Source organism: Eumetopias jubatus, unplaced genomic scaffold, assembly GCF_037043125.1.
Source record: "Eumetopias jubatus isolate StellerSeaLion01/CBP00866 unplaced genomic scaffold, mEumJub1_p1.0 scaffold_8, whole genome shotgun sequence".
Lineage (NCBI taxonomy): Eukaryota > Metazoa > Chordata > Mammalia > Carnivora > Otariidae > Eumetopias > Eumetopias jubatus.
This window is the reverse complement of record NW_028274814.1, coordinates 2,015,035-2,035,401: the sequence shown is the minus strand read 5'-3', so window position 1 is coordinate 2,035,401 and position 20,367 is coordinate 2,015,035. Positions and strand designations below refer to the sequence as shown.

General features: G+C 33.5%; 1 protein-coding gene across 5 annotated transcripts in view; it reads right to left on the bottom strand.

Annotated features, from left to right (window-relative positions):
- CUL2 (cullin 2) overlaps positions 1 to 20,367 on the bottom strand; it is a 102,531-nt gene that overhangs the window by 10,720 nt on the left and 71,444 nt on the right. For all 5 annotated transcript variants that reach the window (XM_028120943.2, XM_028120942.2, XM_028120944.2 and 2 more), the window contains exons 7-17: positions 17,560 to 17,656; positions 17,323 to 17,433; positions 14,085 to 14,247; positions 10,886 to 11,010; positions 9,312 to 9,419; positions 8,251 to 8,310; positions 7,398 to 7,526; positions 7,202 to 7,288; positions 5,821 to 5,973; positions 5,455 to 5,532; positions 885 to 951 (exon numbers count right to left, since the gene is read on the bottom strand). In XM_028120943.2, the coding sequence (XP_027976744.1) occupies positions 885 to 951; positions 5,455 to 5,532; positions 5,821 to 5,973; positions 7,202 to 7,288; positions 7,398 to 7,526; positions 8,251 to 8,310; positions 9,312 to 9,419; positions 10,886 to 11,010; positions 14,085 to 14,247; positions 17,323 to 17,433; positions 17,560 to 17,656 (1,178 nt within the window). The remainder of the gene's footprint in view (positions 1 to 884; positions 952 to 5,454; positions 5,533 to 5,820; positions 5,974 to 7,201; positions 7,289 to 7,397; positions 7,527 to 8,250; positions 8,311 to 9,311; positions 9,420 to 10,885; positions 11,011 to 14,084; positions 14,248 to 17,322; positions 17,434 to 17,559; positions 17,657 to 20,367) is intronic.

The following is a 20,367-nucleotide window of genomic DNA, read 5'->3' as shown; positions in this document are numbered from 1 at the left end:
AGCTTTAATGAAAGTAGAGAGAATTTGAGTGTTTGCTTTGGCTAACATCTTCAGGCAACTCAGAGCAACTGCACAGTCTACAATCATTCAGGTATTAATCCTACTATCAAATAAGTGGACCCCACTGTTCCAAAAAGAAGCAAAGGACTGGATTCTGACTAAACTTTTCTAAAACTGAAACTACTGGAAATTAATTGCGACATTTTGGAAAAAGCATTTATTACTGCAGTTCACTACAGTACCACAAATAAAAATCAAATGGTTAAATATCCTTATGATGCTATAATGGTTAAAGAAATTTCTGAGGATTTCTGACATATTTAGAGAAAACAGTTTTTTAGGTGTATCTGACCTGTCAAGTCTTGGTTTCTAGATAAAATTTCTAATGTCTAGATAAACTGGTGTGTTACAGAAATGTAATAAACTATTATAAAATTCAGAAACTTTCTTAATAAGCAGTAATAATATAAGCAGAATAAATTTATAAAGCACTATTAAAAAAGTGCTGCACTTGGGGCACCTGGGTGGCTCAGTTGGTTAAGCGTCTGCCTTCAGCTTGGGTCATGATCCCAGGGTCCTGGGATTGAGCCCTGCGTCAGGCTTCCTGCTCTGTGGGGAGTCTGCTTCTCCCTCTCCTTCTGCCCCTCCCGCTGCGTGTGCTCTCTCTCAAATAAACAAATAAAAATCTTAAAAAAAAAAGTGCTGCACTTAAACTTCATTAATAGTTGCTTTAATGATAACCAGCAGGGTAGACAGAGGAAAAGAGGTTAAAAGCCATCATTAGGGAAAAAAACTATCATTAGGCTATAAGAAATCTTTTCCTAAATTAAAATACTTTTATCAGGTAAATTTCACCACACTAGATATAATTAAATGCATGTTACCTGTACAGAGATAATGTAACCATGTCAGTTTCCTTCCACTGAAATGCTGGCTGTAAAATAATTCAAACTGTAAAAAAGAAAAAAAAGTATTTTCAGCTACTATAACATAACTTACTTAGCTATTACTACACAAAAGAAATTGATGTCAGAGAAGACATTATAACCCATCTGGTACACTTACTCATTTTATAGATGAGAAAGCATATCCATGCAAGTCCCTGACCAAGATCATACAAATATTAGTGCAGCTCTTTTCACTTACAACTTTGTCCAGGGTTCTCTCCACTAAACCACAGCCCTCCACATTTGACTTTTTGTATAAATTCAGAAATGAGATAGTCAATGATTATCAGTTTTGAATGATAGCAATTTGGACTTTATAAATACTAATTACTGACCAAAAACACCATCATATAAATTTCAATATGAAAATGCAAATCATACCTTCATTTCTATTTTCCTATTTGCCAACATATGCCTTTGCTGAAGTGACAGGTTAGTATTTCTGTGGTTACCTATAAGGTGGTATCTACAATTTAACTTCCACATCCAGCCAAACACTAATACAAACAAAACTTCAAAGTACTCATCTTTATATCTTTTGTTGATATTACTGTAAACAATTTAACATTCTATTAACGTTGCTTTGAAATTTAAAAAACTCTTTCCCTGAATTGAATGTGTAATTGAAGGACATCAATCCAAAAAATATCTTTTAAAGAGTCAGAACATAAATATATAGTGAGAAAATGATACCGAAATGTAAACAAAACAAAACAAAACCCGAAACACTCAATTTCATTATTAAACTGAAAAATAAGCAAACACATCAAATCACAATTCAGAATTGTGGACATACTTTCAGCATAATGTGCCACATGTAATATTTACACCTAAAGCTTTTAATTGTATCAAACTTAACCTTCTGTACTCCCAAAACAAAGTTTCAATAAAGCAATCAGCAATGTTTGACCTGCCAGCCAAGAGAATTAGTGAATTTTTTCAGCAGTCTATTCCAAGTTTGCTTAGTCCTGGTAAGCTAACTTGCTGAGCATGCCTTCCCTCCAATGGTGCAAATCCACCAAGTCCCTGGCATGATAGACAGGAAATAACTAACAATTGAAATACTTAGGATTTTCTGCCTGGATCTAATCTAGACAAATGAAAGTAAAAATAATGTCATGAAAGGATCCCAGAAGTAGGCTTTGACTAATTAATAACCTTCAAAGGTGTCAATAAAATTCAATTACTATTATATAACTCCTAATTTAATTATGAAACATTTATAATGACTTTGTGGACAAAAGCAAAATAAAACATTCTGAAATTGAGAAAACCAAACTTTAAAATGTTCTAAATTATTTAAGTGCAAGGATGTATATTTCAGGGATCGAGCCCTGCATCGGGATGTATATTCCAAGCTCTGAAGGCAATGTTTTGCCTCTTTCTACTCCTAACAACTAGTACTATCAATAAAGTTTTATTGATAATAACAGATATGCCAACAGAAAACACTCCTTTACCCTTAAATTTAAAATCTGATTAAAGATTTTCATAAATAACTAGTCAAGAACAAAAAGATTGAGTACCAAATGGAAACATTATAAATTCATCTGGTATTCAAAGACAAAAGTTATAAAACCTTGCTTCATTATATCATTAAACAATTATGCTACCAAAGTTTATTAGTAAAAAATATATCTTGCCTAAACTTCTCATTTTAAAATAAATAATAGTCAGGCTAGGACACCATTCTTTAAATACCATTTGAGAGTATTAATTAGAACTCAAAGGGCCTTAAAAATAAACAATTCATATTTACTTCTAATAAAGAGCTGCATTAATACACACTACTTTATATTTCTTCGGTATTATTCAGATTTGTAGACCAGGTACAAAAGAAATACAACAATGAAGATTATTGGTCTAATATGCAAAATAAATTACTTTTAATTAAAGCTTCATTTCCATAGTTTTAAGATTCATATGTGTAAAATGAAAGTCATTTTTGATAAACTGCTATATTTAAGATTAACATATAAAACATATAAATCATCACTAAGGCAAGATGAATTAATTTATATGTGAAAATGTACAGTGTTAAGTACACAGATGAATTTTGAGTCCTATGTAACTGAACACTTGGATTTACTAGGAAAAAAATAGAAGGACAAACTCCCTCTACTGGTATTTAGAGAAAATCCAAATGGAGAGGACAATATTCTTGGAATCATAATTTTATAGTCAGAAAAGAACCCACTTCCTGTTTGCAAATGATGAAACTGAAACCTGATGAAGGTTATACATTAATAAAAGTTGAAGGGGTTAAAAAACTGTTAATGGAAAATGATTAACTCAAGGGGAGAGAGAACCACAACATAAAATTAGAAGGAAACTATTTCTGGCAGCACCTATTCTCTGCCTTAATTGCAATTCAAAAACTCAGGTTCTTTTAAGAAGTAAGTTTTAGTACTGTTAAAGACGAGTACATCAAAATGTCTTACCTGGCTACCCCATCTCCTACCCCTAGCTTGCATCTATCCTTTTTACAAAATCCATAATAACCTGCCCACCCAAATGAATGCTTTTCTTCATACAGGTTTTAAGATGGTTGTGCTATCATGCCTTTCTAAAGAAGACTCAAGAAGTTCTTAAGTTAGACTCCTAGTCTGAAAGTCTACCTTATGCTTGGTATCTTGAAATCTACCTGGTTGTTTATACTCTGCTATTATCACTACTACTATAACTATTACCTCTTCTGTATCAGCTACCATTTATTGAGTACTTACTATACACCAGGCTAAGCGCTTTACATTATTTCATTTTATCTTCATATCAACACTCTGAGTAGTCCTAACATCAGAAATATCAGAAAGTTATTTGCCCAAAGTCACAGAGCATAGTAAATGGCAGGACATATGAAACCAGAAATTATGATTCCAGAGCCTACACTGTGTTATTGTCTTTATAATCCTTATTTTGAAAGAAACAAAAAACACACTTACTTTAAAAAATGACTCAAATTACCCATTGCAAACATCTGTAGGGAATAGTGTAATGAAATACCATTTTCAACCTCAAGTTACTGCCCAAATGCAATAATGAAGATTTCTTTAGAAAAAAATGCTACCCAAACTTCCATCCAGTCAAGAGATAAGAAACCTCTTTTGATGAGTTAGGAAATTAAAAAAGGTTAGTTTCAAGAGAAATGAAAACATGTCCACTCAAAAACTTGTACATGAATGTTCACAGTAGCATTTTCATATACCAAAAAGGTGGAAACAACCCAAATGTCCATCAACTGATGAATGGACAAATAAAATTTGGTATATCCATACAATAGAATATTATTTGGCAATAAAAAGGAATTAACTATTGATACATGCTACAACATGGGATAAGCCCTGACATTATGCTGAGTGAATGAAGTCACAAATGGTAAGACTTTGAGATGTCCAGAAGAGGCAAATCTACAGAGAAAGAAAGTAGATCGCCTAGGGCTGGGAGGAGTGGGGAAGGGAGTTGGGGGAAAATGGGGAATGACTATTAATAGGTAGGGGGTTTTAGAGAGATAGTTCTGGGGCAATAAGAATGTTCTGAAATTGTGTGGTGGTTGCACAACTGTGAATATACTAAAAATCACTGAAATTATATACTTTGAATGAATGAATTATATAGTGCTATGGTTTGAACATTTGTGTCCCTCTCAAATTCATATACTAAATCCTAATGCCCAGTATGATAGTATTAGGAGGTGAGGCCTTTGGGAGGTGCTCAAATCATGAGGATGGAGCCCTCATGAATGGGATTAGTGCTTACTATAAAAGAGACCCCACAGCCCATTCTACCATGTGAGGACACAAGAAGTCTGTGACCTTGAGAGGGCCCTCACGTGACCACGCTGGCACCCTGATCTCAGGTGTCCAGCCTCCAGAACTATGAGCAATATACTTCTGTTGTTTATAAGCTACCCAGTCTGTGGTATTTTATTATAGGAACCTGAACAGGCTAGGACACATGGTATATTAATTATATCCCAATAAAGCTGTAAAGATATAGTCTCTTTAAAAGCTTTTTGGTAAGCGTTGTAAGGTTTATATTCAGTCACACTTTAAAGCATTTTTTCTAGATTATTTCACATTCCAATACTTACCTAAATTACAGCCCAGAAATAAAAATAACTATTATAGGGGATAAATGTGGGGGCACAAAATTGGCTCCAAATTCAAATGAAAAGTTAGAAAATGACTATTTTAAGTACTGGGTTCTAAATTTTCTTCTAATACCAAAATTTCTGTAATTTAAAACTGCTTAAGAGCAGATAACTGATTTAATAAAAATAAGAGATACACTTTGATAAAGAACCGTATGACACACCCTTAGCATTTTAGTTTTAATATTAGGAACTACACTAACTTAACACTTCCTACAGGCAGACAAACTATCATTTGTGCATATACTTTTATATCATATGAGGCCTTAAGACTTTGGAAAAATATTTAAAGTAATATAACATGAAGACAATTATTAAAGTTTCTTTGGTCTTATAACATATTTCCTGCAAACTTACCATCTGTACACTTTTTTCCAATTCCTGGGGAATTGCAAATGTAGATGAAGGAGCCTGAGTAAGAGGCCATGCACCAGCCTAGAAGGAAAGAAGTTAAACAAATAAATACCTAACTTAAAAATGAAAATTTGTAAAATGATTTAAGTGACTAAAACGCCTTTTTGTTTTACCTTCCTCAAAATGTTGATAAAACCCATCAACATTTCTATCATGACACATTTCATTCCAATTCAATATAACATGTTAACTTTAGAAGCTACCATCCACTGATTGAAAGAAATGTAATCGGGCATCCATACATTAATCCTTTGCATCAGAATATTTGAAGTGGTAAATAAATGCCCACAATGGAACACATACTCATACCTGCAGAACATATATTTGGAAACTAATTCCCAAATCTATTACTGTGTCTTGATTTTTGATAAAATTGTTAAATTTATTGTTGAGATCGGCACTGACGCTCATATCTGTATACATCCGATGTAGCTTGCTGGTAAACTCATAACCACAGGCTTGCTGTAAAAGAAAAAGTTTTTAAAAATATAAGATTTAAAAAGAAAAATAAAAAACCATACTGATTATTAAGAATGTGTTTCTACTGGGGCGCCTGGGTGGCTCAGTCGTTAAGCGTCTGCCTTTGGCTCGGGTCATGATCCCAGGGTTCTGGGATCGAGCCCCACATCGGGCTCCCTGCTCCGCGGGAAGCCTGTTTCTCCCTCTCCCACTCCCCCTGCTTGTGTTCCTTCTCTAGCTGTGTCTCTCTCTGTCAAATAAATAAAATTAAAAAAAAAAAAAAAAAGAATGTGTTTCTACTGATAGGTCTATGGTCAAAGGTCCTGCTTATATATTTACTCCAAAGGCCTATATTATTCATAATCCAAAGCAGCTATTCAAAGCAAAACCTTTCAAAGATTTTTTCCTTTTCAATGCAGAATAAATGAAAATACAGATTTATAAAACAATAAATTTCCCTTTAAAATAAAAACTTTTCTATAAATCCATGTATCTTATTTCAACACTACAAAATGCTCCATTATTATATGTAAGATACCTTATAAAGTTTATATATAGGATCAAATACACACGAAAGATGACTAGGCATATTTGAGTCAGTAGTCAGTTTAAAAAGGAGGGTACTTAGGCATATTTTTAATACCATCTACTGAATAATGAAGAAATCCACTTCCTTGAAATTATTCAAAACTCTGTCATCACCAGTTCAGAACATTTGGATCTCTAATTTGGGATATAAAATGCTTTGTGTTTACATTATTTTTAAAAATCAAAAGATAACTATTGACTGGTATATTTAAAAAGGACCACATGGTATATTCAATGTCTACTATGTAGAAATTATCAACTACTAACTCATGATAAATATGAATCAGCTATTTATCTCATCAGTGTGTATGCCAAAATGACATAAAAATGACCTGAAATTCAACTGCACTCCAAAGCTTGTACTTAAAGGAATACTTCAGCTGTATTCATTCATTAAGTAATACAAGTCTTTTGTAAAGTTAACATTGTTTATATCTTGTGGATGATTCTAAATCAATATAGAGAGATTCTGTCTTTTCAATACAGTATTTGCATATCCCACCACATGAATATACATTCTATATTTTTTAACCAGTCTCCTATTGATGAAATATTTCATTACTACATATAATGCTCCAATGAGTATCTTTATGTGCTCATGGAATAATTTCTAGGACATTATCAGATCAAAGGCTTAAATTACCTTTAATTTATTGATCATGGCTTCTTCAGAATCCATAGACATAGATAACCCATGAATTAAACGTTTTGCCAGCATTCTTGCGTAGAACTGTATTAAAAAATATTTTTAAAGATTACTTTCTTTCTGATGATTTGAAGTTCAAAATCAAATCAAAGCTGACTAAAACACAAATAAAGCTTCTCTATTAACAACTTACCTTTTGAAAAACATCCTTATCATCGATATACTTGAAAACGGTAATGAAGCTCGTGAGTTTGTCCTCTACTTCATTCTCGGTCATCCCCTTCGCTGACTTCTTTAATAAGTTGTCACAGTACTTAGCAAGCTCAAGTAGAAATTGACAGTAAATCTTAGATAGGGCCCTTCTGTACATATCATGCCTCAAAGGAGGCAAAGTGGCAACAATACAAAATAAGATCAATGGGTAAGGTCTTTGCCATCCTAAAGCTTATGTCTTAAAAATTATGAATATGCCCCAAAGAACTTAAAATATATTCTATAAGGTTAAAAAAAAAACTAGAAATAAGTAAAAAAGATCTAATCAACATGTAGAGCCCAATAAAGCACTGATATAAGTAATAAAAGTTTCAAAAGAATATCTAGATGAGTTTTGAGAGGCTCTGGTATTTTTTACATTAAACAAGTACTTTTTAAAAATCTTACAACAACCTTGGTAAGCAAATTTCCTGTAAAGGCTAACAAAAATTTACCATACAACTTCCTTTAGATTTCAGATAAAACAAAATCCCTATGAGAAGTAATGCAAATTATTCCAAAGCACACATGCTTTAAACGCCAAACGTTGTGAAATGGAGTATTTTCCCTCAGTTATTCCTTTAAAAAAAGGCTTTAATACATGGCTGATTGCATTCCTTAAATAAATGGCAAATTATAAACAATGTACATAATCATTTTTATTTTTAATAATTTAATTTCATCTTTTTTTTGAAAGATACTATAAAACCAAATTAATGTGATGCTTTCCTCAGTTTTCTTTCTCTAATAATGATTGTCTGTAAGATTACTTTTAAGCAACCATCAAAACTTACCAGTTCAGGTGCTTTGCAAACAGACTTGGGTTCTCTGTAATTTACAACTGATGTAAGGGCCTAAATAAGAAAACAGACCAGTAATTAGCCCCCAGTAATGGGGTAAAAGTGCAGCTGGTTCAATATAGTATGCTATAATCTGTACATCCAAAAATTACTGCCTCACACAAAACACGGCATTCTGATGGTAGTGTGTTCCTGTTTTCATATTTAACACAGGGTAAATTTCTAACTGTAACCCTCATGATAATTATATAAAAAATTATATATACTCTTCCTACTGAAAGATATTCTCTATAATTCATTACTGGTTTTTGGACACAGATAAAATAAGACTACATTTTTAAAAATCTTATAATAACCATGTAAACAAATTTCCTTTAAAGGTTACTAAAATCCAAAAGTTTGTAAAACATACTTATTTTTATTTCAAATATTATTCAGTATAGTACCTTAGTATTATATTTAAAGGAAAAATCAGCACTAAAGGATATTAAAATTACACATGCATTTTTTTTAATTTTTTATTGTTATGTTAATCACCATATATTACATCATTAGTTTTTTGGTGCAGTGTTCCATGATTCATTGTTTGTTCATAACACCCAGTGCTCCATGCAGAACGTGCCCTCCTCAATACCCATCACCAGGCTAACCCATCCCCCTACCCCCTCCCCTCTAGAACCCTCAGTTTGTTTTTCAGAGTCCATCATCTCTCATGGTTCGTCTCCCCCTCTGACATACTCCCCTTTTCTTCCTCTCCTGTTATCTTCTTCTTTTTTTCTTAAAATATGTTGCGTTATTTGTTTCTACACATGCATTTTTTTAGAAGATACTAGTTTATTAGCAATTCCCCCATGTAGCATACTCATGGGAAATTCAATTCCCATATAATTCAAGCATTCAATTTAACCACTCAGTTATTAATCTGAAAGTTGTATTTCTATTTTGACTTTGTCTAGATTAGAAATCACATACACAATCAATTAGGAGCCCTAATTCTGAAACTGCCTAAAGAATGGTGATTAAATAAATTATATATATGCATATTAAAAAGTTACCTTATCCAATGCACTCATAAAGTGCTGATCACCATTTAAAACAGTGTTGATAAGTTGAACAAATTTACCATGTACTTCCAAAACTGACTCCACAAATAGTGTTGGCATCTAAAAATGTGAAATACAAAGTACAAAAATCACATTTTAAGAAGTTCAAGGATAAAATGAGGCTTACTAAAAAAATTGTTTAATTACGTGTAAAGTTTTCCCCAAGCAAATTAATAGTACACACACACACACACACACACACACACACACACACACAAACCCTCAAAAATGTTTTTAGCTAAGATAGCCTTAAAAATCTAGAACTTTAATATTGAAATTAGCTTGTCATTCAACCCTAGAGAAATGCAGGACTGGAGTTCTTCTGCCAGAAGAACCCACTAAAAACACTCCTCTCTGTGTTGGAATACCGTATCTTCAGGGTAACATGATACAGCCTCTGAACTACCAGGCCTATCACTTTCATAGAGGATTATATAAACAAAAACTGCCTTCAAAGCTACTGAAGGCCGAGAGAAAAAGAAGAGTTAAAAAGCCAGAGTCTGTGAAAATAGAGACCCCTGAACTAAGCAGTACAATTCCCCCACATCTGAGACGGAAGAAGTATCCAGCAGTGCAAAAGTGAGTTTTTGAACTTACTGGAGGGAACTACGTCAGCTAAAATGATTTGGGTCTCCTACAGATGTATTCTCTTACACTTCCATCCCCGTCCTTGACACCGCACCCTATGGCTCTTTGCCCAATATCATTCAACACCCTGAATCTAAAAGACTAATAATATAAACTAATGGTTTTACTTAATGCATTACTGTGGCAGAACATAAAATCACTGAAGTGATCAGCATTTAATAAATGCTTCTGAATGATGATGTCCATATAAAAATTATTGCAAATGAAGAGCCAAAGCTCTACTTCAGGAAGAGAAATAACTTTTCATATGATGTCTATCTTATTGGTTAAGCCATCACTAAGTAATAACAAAGAAGTTGATCCAACAAGATTTGATGACAGTAACACACTTTGAGAGGAAAGACACCTTGCTGTAAATAGTCATTTGGTTGGCAGGGAACTCTTCAGAAAGATAAGTATTAGAGACATGAGGATCACTGCTGGATATTTTGGGTAGCAAGCATATATTTAGAGAAGACTGTCTTAATTTAAATTTGCTTCTTGGGCTACCAAATTCAGAGCATATACAAAGAAAGCAAATTGTAACTTGCCTATATTACTACTGATTAATACCATTACCACTACAACTATTAATGCCAATTACATAGAAACACAATCATTTAGAAACAGCAAACATATTTTTCTGTGAGAAGTTAATTAACAACTGCTAAATGAACACATCAATATGACTATGAAGAAGCCTATTTCATTCAATGATTTTCTAATAATACGATAATTCCAGAAGGAGGCCAACAAACTACAGGTTTAACACATTTTAATAAAGATGTTTCATTTGTTATCATGGACTTTTTTGTCATTGTTTAAAACAGTAAAGTCGTAAGAGAAACTCCATGATAATCTGATTAAGAGAAAAATATCCAGTTCCTTATATAACTCACATTTTCCTGAGTAAGGTTACTGGTTGCTCTAAGGCCCTCATCATGGATATGATTTTGCAGCTCCTGAATCATATGAGGTAAACCAGTGGACACAGCACGAAGTAAGACATACATATTTGCCATGTCTGCAGAGAAAAAAAAAAATTGATTATTAAATTTCCAAAGAGTTCAAAAAATATTTTAATGTATTTGGTAATGTATGGTTCAAAATGCAGAATTATAAGAGAATGCAAAGAAAATCCCCTACACCCATCGCCCAACCATCCACAGGAAAGCAATATTGTAGTTAATAACAGTTCAAAGATGTTTCATGCACATTCAAACAAATACATATAGTCTTCCCTCTGCCTCTTTTTACACAAATAGGGTAGCATATTTTATGTATTATTTGCAACTGCAGAACACAACATTTTAACTTAGAGATCTTTTTATATTATTACATAAAGGTTATTTTACAATTGCATAGCACCCCCATTATATAGCTATATTATAATTTCTTAAAAATTGATGAAAACTTGGTTGTTTCTAATCTCTTGATATTACAGTATTACAATTAATAATCCTGTATATGGGCAAGAATATCTGTAGTATAAATCCCTGGAAGTGGGACTATTGTGCCAGAGCTTCATCTTATAGACAGATCCTTCTAACACAGCTCCCAGTAGCAGGAAGTTCCCTTGCCAACAACGTGTTATCAACGTTTTGATCTTTCCCGTTGAAAATGATGTCTCAGTGCAGTGCTTTCTATTTTAAACTTTTTATTGAAATATAACACATATACAAAAAGTGTACAAACCATAAGTATATATCTCAATGAATTATCACAAGTGAACACATACACACCCACGACATCACCCCCCCAGGGTATGAAACAGACATTCCCTACACCTAGAAGTTCCCTTCATACCTCCTCCCAAACACTATTCCTCTTGCTCTTCTGCAAAGGTAACTGCTATCATGACTACCAACCCACAGATTAGTTTTGCCTGTTTTGAACTATTTATAAAAATGGAATCATACAATTCCTTCATGTTTGGTTTCTTTCATTCAACATGTTTATAAGGCTCATCTACATTTTGTATGTAGCTGTAATTGTTCATTTTCACTTCTCTAATAATATTCCATTATAGGAGTATACTGCACTTTATTCTACTGTTAGTGGACATTTGAGTTATTTCTGGTTTGGAGCTAATACAAGTAATGCTGCTATGAACATTGTTTTACCTTTTTGTATATATTTGCATGCAGTTTGGGCAGGGGATTATATATCTGGGATTGGAAGGGCTGAATCAGAAGATATGCATACATTCAGCCTTAAGAGTCAATGTCAGTTTTTCAAAGTAGTTGCACCAATTTATACTCCGAGCCCAGGGTATATAACAAATTCTTGCTCCTCTACACACTTCCCAACACATACTATATTTGGTCTTTTATTTTTTCCCTCCCAGAATCTCTTGCTTTATTTAACACTATCTAAATTTCAACAATCTCTCCAGTTTTACCCTAGTATTTTTTTTTATGTTATGTTAATCACCATACAATACATCATTAGTTTTTGATGTGGTGATCCACAATTCATTGTTTTCGTCTAACACCCAGTGCTCCACGCAGTACATGCCCTCCTTAATACCCATCACTGGGCTAACCCATCCCCCACCCCCTCCCCTCTAATGGTCTTTTAAATTTTATATCAAAATGTGAGTTCTCTGATATCTTAGTGTGGATTTTAATTTGCATTCCTCTATTTTAATAAGATTTAGGGCCTTTGTATATGTTTACTGGCCACTTGGATATCCTCTACTCTGCAGTACCTGTTCAAATTTCTTGACCGTTTTATATTTTGGACATAATCCTTCTTCAGTGATTGCAAATATATTACCCTATGATTGTCTTTTGATGCTCTTAATGGTCTTTTAATGATCCAAAGGTTTTTTTTAAATGCAGTCCACTTGATCAATCTTTCCTTTGTGGTTAGTGTTTTTTGTGTCTCATTTAAAAATATCTTTCCTTACTTCAAGGTCATTAAGTTATTCTCCTGTATTATCTTCTCAAAGTGCTACTGTTTTACATGTAGGTCAAAAGCCTACAATGTATTGACTGATTCTGTATACGGTATCTGAGGCAAAGATCAAACGTTACTTTTTCCCAAGTGAATATCCAATGGACTCAGCATTGTGTGTTAAAAAGACTATCTTTCACCTACTGCTCTACTGTGTCACCTTGGTCTTAAATCAAGTATCTATATATGCAAGGGTTATTCTAGGCTATTTTATTCCATTGGTCTATTTGTTTACCCTCGCACCAATGTCTCATTGTCCTAATTACTGTGGTTTTATCATAAGTCATGCTATCCTGCAAAGTCTTCCCATGATGGTCTTCAAGACTGTCTTGACTTTTCTTAGTCTAAGAGTTTAACTTTCACAATTAAAACAAACAAACCAAAAAAACCACTGCAGTTTTGAGTAGATTCTCCTGGATCTATAAATCAATGTTGCTTTCAACAATGTTTCATTTCCTGTGTGGGTCTGGCACGTATCTTGTTATGTTTATTCCCTGTTATTTGAAAATTTTTAGTGCTATTTTCTCCTTTAAAAAAATTCCATTTTGGGACACCTGGGTGGCTCAGCTGGTTAAGCGCCTGCCTTTGGCTCAGGTCATGATCCCAGGGTCTTGAGGTAGAGCCCCACATCGGGCTCCTTGCTCAGTGGGGAGTCTGCTTCTCCCTCTGCCTGCCACTCCCCCTGCTTGTGCTCTCTCTCTAATAAATAAATAAAATCTTTAAAAAATTCCATTTTTTATTGCTTATTACTAGTATCTCATATCTTTATTTTGTATTTTCTTCTATTTTAAATGAGATTGAGCATCTGCATATATTTAAAATCTATTTATATTTCCTTTTCATCTGTGCTTTTTTTCCTGCTGTTTATTAGAAACTCTTAATGTATTAAGGAAATTAGCCCTTGTGATATGTAAAAATGTGCAAACACCTTTTCCTAGTTTTTCTTTTGACTTTGGAATACACTTTGAAAACATACCTTTCCAAAATAGTCCTTTTAAAGATTAAGAATTGGTAAAAAGGCATATCAAATATTTTAGATTATTACTAAAAATGTCTGAAATCTAAGGAGGCTTGGAGATGATGTAGAAAGTGGGTTTATAATTTAATTTCTATTCACATTCACTGTTTCATATCACTTACCATTTTTTTTCTCTTGTCGGATGATATTATGACATTCTGCATGTAGGAACTGTAAGTGGTCTGCTACCATTCGTTGCTGACATTCATGAATCACTTTAGTATATGAACTTGGATGCAAGTATTTTCGACATCGAATTTCTTCATCTTTTAATCTACCTAGAACCTTTAGAAATATATTCTTACAGTCACGACCTACTATGAGGAAAAACCTGTAATATCAGTAAGTAACTTAGGCAGTCTAATTTTAATGGCTCAATTAAAGATGGCCAGGTAACAAATAAGGATTACATAACCAATTTAAACCCACATTCCATAAATCATTTCAAATTTTTATTTAGGCTATTAGCTATCCCCTACATTTTACCAAAATCTTACGAACACGAACTAAAGTTAAGTGGTCTGCATTTTGTCTTCATTTACTGACCCTGATCATCCTATTATATAGGAAACCTTACATGCAACAGGAAAAGTGAGTAAAAATTATTAAAAACCAGAACAGGTGGTCACTCTATGAATATTCAACTATCAAACTAAAAAATAGTTTATATCAACTGGATCAAGTGGTTTAACCTAATTATTTTATGTTGGTCCCTCTTCTTATAAAAAGTAAATGTAATCAGTATATACATGATAATTACCAAATTAAAGATTTCATTAAAATTTTTCAAAGTCAATTATATTTAGTCATACTTAAATATGTCAATCAAGAGCTTTAGTAAAGCTTATCCTATATAAGAAACACTGGGCTACCAACAATACACTGATTAATATTAACAAGAACCAGCTAATAAAGATAAAAGCTAAAGAATCTGGCTAATTTCTACCTCAAAAGAAAACTACATTCGTAATTAAAATCATGCTAGCATAGCACATACACACACAAATGTTTAGACTTTGAAAACATTCTACTATATGAAGCTATGTACCTAGAGTTTCTGAACTTAACTGGTCCCAGTTAAGCCTTTGGAGAGTACTGCTGACTTTGCCTGGACATAAGAAGGTAATACTGGGAAGGAAGGTGATGTTGAGAGGGGAAATAACACATCATTCCTGGATACCTCTCAGATACCTTTTGATGAAAATGAGGCAAAGACTGAAGAGAGAGGGCGCCTGGGTGGCTCAGTTGGTTAAGCGACTGCCTTCGGCTCAGGTCATGATCCTGGAGTCCCGGGATCGAGTCCCGCATCGGGCTCCCTGCTCAGCAGGGAGTCTGCTTCTCCCTCTGACCCTCTTCCCTCTCGTGCTATCTCTCATTCTCTCTCTCAAATAAGTAAATAAAATCTTTAAAAAAAAAAAAAGACTGAAGAGAGAGACTCAAGGTCCTATCTTTCCTACTATGCTCCCTGGTGGGGCCAGAAGTCTAGGGAAAAGTCACAGAAACCAAAAGTAGGCAAGAAGGTACCTGGACTAAAAGATGTTCAGTGCCTATTTAAAGAAAGTCATTTTTGTCAAAAAGTTTTTCTTTTAAAAGAGAACTATCCCTTAAAAGGATTATGCCTGTTAGTCATTATAGCGTACTGTAACTTTAATGTTTATCGATTAACTAAATGCAACAGGAATTAGAGTCAGGAGATGAGGGAGGATGAGAAAAGGGAAAAAATTAATGATAATGGCAGGGGAGGGGTGCACATCAAAAGAAAGGAAGGCAAGAGTGGAGTGTCTCAATGGGGGGCTTCAAAGAGTTATAAAACCACTTACAGCTGGGGAGAAAAGGCCAAAACTACAGGTAAAATAGAGAAAGAGAAGCAGGAAGGCTACATTAGTCTGTTAATTAAATGAACTAATCTTATAAATGGTACTTCCCAAACGTAATTTCCAATGGTCCTCATTTTAACAGTTTGAGATATAATTTACTTATTGTATGATTTATCCACTTAAAATTATAATTCAATGGTTTGGGGTGTATTAATTAGTGTTTTCAAAATTGTGGTAAAATACATGTAACATAAAATATGCCATTTTAACCATTTTTGAGTGTGCTATTCAGTGGCATTAATTACACTCACAATGTTGTGCAACTATTTCTAAAACTTTTTCATCACACCCAACAAAAACTTTGTAACCATTACAAAATAATTCCTCATTCTCTCCTCCTAATAACTTCTCATCTACTTTCTGTCTCTATGAATTTACCTATTCTAGATATTCCATATTCTAGACAGTGTATGGCTCTATATAAGTGGAACATACAATATTTTTGTCAAGGGCCTCTTTTTGAGAGCCAAATATAACAAGGAGTATATATGTATCACTGATAATCCGTGTGCACTTTTCAGGATTGGATCTAGAACCTTTAACGAGAGTTTAAGAAGCATAAAGGGCTTAAAGCTAAGAGCCACTGACTTGGTATAACCTGTACTTAATTAATAGATGGAGAAAATGTCCTAGAAGGCTTCGTTGAGGTCCTAGAGCTAATCAGTTTCAACAGCAGGAAGAGAATTGAACAGCTCAGACTTCCAGACCTGGGCTTTGTGGAATTTATAACAATGTACTGGTATTTCTTGACCTGTGATCTACGGAGGCCACTCTACAGCTATTCCACTTGCAACACATTATCTTCTTGGCTAAACAAACTAACAAAAATCATCGGATAATAAAACGCTTGGAATTCAGTACTGCAAATGAAAAAACCCGGCTAAAAATTTAATACATCTTATATGATGACTGACTTTGTAACACGACTATTCCTTTACTAAAAAAAAGTATACATGGGATTTTAAAAATAGTAATCAATACGTGTTGGTTTAAGGATTAATTAAAATTTCTTGTGGAGTTTTTCTCAGTCTTCCAAAAACTGAACACATCAAAAGAGTAACCTGAGTATCTAGAATTATTATATTTTTCCTTCCGTTGTAAAGAAGGAAAAGATAAAAACCCAAACACCTAGCTTCTAAACTTATCCTATTCCTCAAACATCTACTAAACACAAATATAATTTATTCTTTTGCCAAGAATGTGAATATTAATTGTAAAGACAAGCAAATCAAGCAATCAGGATTTATCAAGAAGCATCAACCATGATGAAAACTGGATAGAACTTTTCCTCATGGAGAATGCCACAGCAAGAACAATGATTTATCAATAGGTACTGTATATTAACTATAACTCAGAGCGATGATCAAACAAAAAAAACCCTTTTTCCACCAAAAAAATATATTAACTAAGAAAACAAATGTTAAATAAAACCATGCCTGATATATAAGAGATGATGCATTTAACATAATATGTTCTTTCTTACCTTTTCCATATACTGTGAGCAGTTTGATTCTTGTAATAAATTTGAAGCTTCTTGTTTGTAATACTCTCCTGTTTCAGTCAGAAAGGGAGACTCAAAGATTTCCTGATAAAACTAAATAAACCAATTAAAATCATATTTAATAAAAAAATAAAAAATAAATAAATCATATTTAAAAAATTAGAACAAGCAGTTTAAGAAATTAAAGGTCTGATTATGTTTTTAAAGGAGGCTTTTTACCTTTAAGGGGAATTTTTTCTTATACTGTTCAACATGAACAAAGGAGTTAATAACCCCATGGATTACTTTCTGGTTTGGGTCTTCTCCACCACGATCACTAAAACAAGATATAACAAAAAAATATTGAGAATACAAATTATCTGGGGAAAAATACCAGAGTATGCCAAAATATGGCTGCTTATTTTATTGGCCTAATCAAATTATAAAGCATTTTAAAGGTCAATGCATGCTTGATGCTTAAAAATAATTTTTTCATATCATAGCTGAATCAATGTTATGATAGTTAATGTACTCATCAGATGTCATTTCAATAAAAGCTTTGATTGTTACATTGATACATTTGATTACATTGACACTAAAATGATACTTCTTTAACTTTAGAGTAGACATGAGCCCATTAAGACTTTAATTATGCTGGTTAAGAATATTTGAATTTCACTTACCACAAACTCTATTACAAGTAGGCCAATTGTGATCTGAGAGTACACATTCCTCAAAGGTACACTTTATATATTATCACTCACTGACGGGACTAATAGCTGTTGTTCTTTAAGAGATCTGCTAGAGCCACTGAGTTGCTTTCCATTCAAACACAAAGGTATTTTTCTTTTTAGAAATTTAGTGAGATATGTTTTTGTAAGGAATCTAAAATCATCTCAATTATTCATGTGACATTTGGTAAGTTCCTACTTAGCCAAGGCACTATGTGTAATGCAAGTTTTAATCACTATAAGAAATGTACCTGAGTATCAGGCTTTCTAATTACAGAAAGAGGAAAATGAAATCGAAAAAAATAGTTTGCCTAAAGCCAGTCTGGCCCCAAGTTGGGAATTTCTGACTCCAGTACTAATGCTCTAATCAAACCATTATGTAGTCATTTACATTCCTACTGGTAATCTTTCACCTCACTTTAAAATGTTTTTTTTCCCGCTGTGAATCGTGCAAGACTGTTGAATCACAGATCTGTACTTCTGAAACAAATAATGCAATATATTTTAAGAAAAAAGAAAAAGAAGAAGATAACAGGAGAGGAAGAAAAGGGGAGTATGTCAGAGGGGGAGACGAACCATGAGAGATGATGGACTCTGAAAAACAAACTGAGGGTTCTAGAGGGGAGGGGGGTAGGGGGATGGGTTAGCCTGGTGATGGGTATTGAGGAGGGCACGTTCTGCATGGAGTACTGGGTGTTATGAACAAACAATGAATCATGGAACACTGCACCAAAAACTAATGATGTAATATATGGTGATTAACATAACAATAAAAAAATTTAAAAAAAAAATAAAATGTTTTTTTTCCTCTTAATTAATGATTATTTTACAAAGAGAGCTACAGGAAGTATATTATCATCATTCCATTGTAAAAGTTTCTTGTTCTTTATAGTAGGATATAGACTTCCAAGCACTGTCCCTCCCTGCCTCCGTATCATCCCGCTAATCCTCTTTCATTTTTCAATTATCTGGATAATCCGGGAAAAGTTTTTTGTACATGAATTAATATGGGTACAGTAATTCTGTCAGTCATAGAATCTCAGATATAAAGTCTACATTTTGATATTACTAATAAAAACAATGAGTTTCTCTAAGGTCACATACAGTGAGCACATTTCCTCTACTCACCTTCCATTAGTTCCTTCCCAAACACAAATTAAATCTGGTAAAATAATGATCTAACCAAGCTTATCTATTTGAAACACACTGTTTTTTTTTTTCTTTTAACTTTGCCTAGGATCAAATAAGAATCAGTCAAGAATGAGAAACATCTGAATATTTGGAAAATCAGGTTACCTAGAATTCTTTTCATGACCAAATCCTATTCTCCTTGCTCTGCACCAGGAAAACTTGCACTACTGATACTCTCAACACTCCTGCCATTTGTTTCTGATCCCAAAAGGCCCAGATAAACTGGAATCAGGCAACATACCGTCTGGAAGAAACACTGATAGTCCCAGTGTTTAGTAACTAAGTTGTCCTCCCTAAAAAGGTAACAACTGAACACAGAAATTCTGAGGCATAATTATTCAATCTTTAAGATCACCACAAATTTTTATAACTGCACAAAAACATTATAAATATACAGCATTTGTATTAGGCTGACAGATAATGAAAATAAACTGAAGGGATGATGCTGTTAGTAATATACAAAAGCACTGACTAAACTGGTCATCTGAATAAATTCTAGTTTAATCTAAGAACAGTGGTCCCAAGAGATAAACCTTGAGAAAAGAATATGAAGAATTTTAGAAATATGGCTTATTATTTGATCCTAAGAGGACTGTGTGGAAAATGCCTAAAGCAATCATAATGAAATTGCCAATATAATGAAACCACTCAGCTGGGATGATGGGGACTAATAGGAATATTTAGCATAGACCTTAAGGCCAGGATTTTGGAGTCAGACTGCCTGGGTTTGAGTTCTGGCTGCATTAATTGTCACCTTGGACAAGCATTTCTTAACCTCTTAGTACTCAGATTTCCTCGTCTGTAAAGTGGGGATAATAAAAGTACCTAAACCTCATGGATGCAAGGATGTGGTAAAGATTAAGCATAATCCAAGAGCATGTAACACAGTCCCTGGTACCTGAGTAAACAATAAACATCACCTATTATTTTAAGTACTGACAGGAGCAAAATGGAACCATTTTTAATATATCATAGAGGAGAATAAAGCAAGAGACCGAAAGAGACCACAATCACTGACTGTGATTTTAAAATCAAGGCTTTTAAAGAAAACTAAATGAGCTTTTAACTCAAATAGCAGGCCAGATTTGTGATAGTCATCAAAAGTTAGGCTGGAACTCTGAAAAGT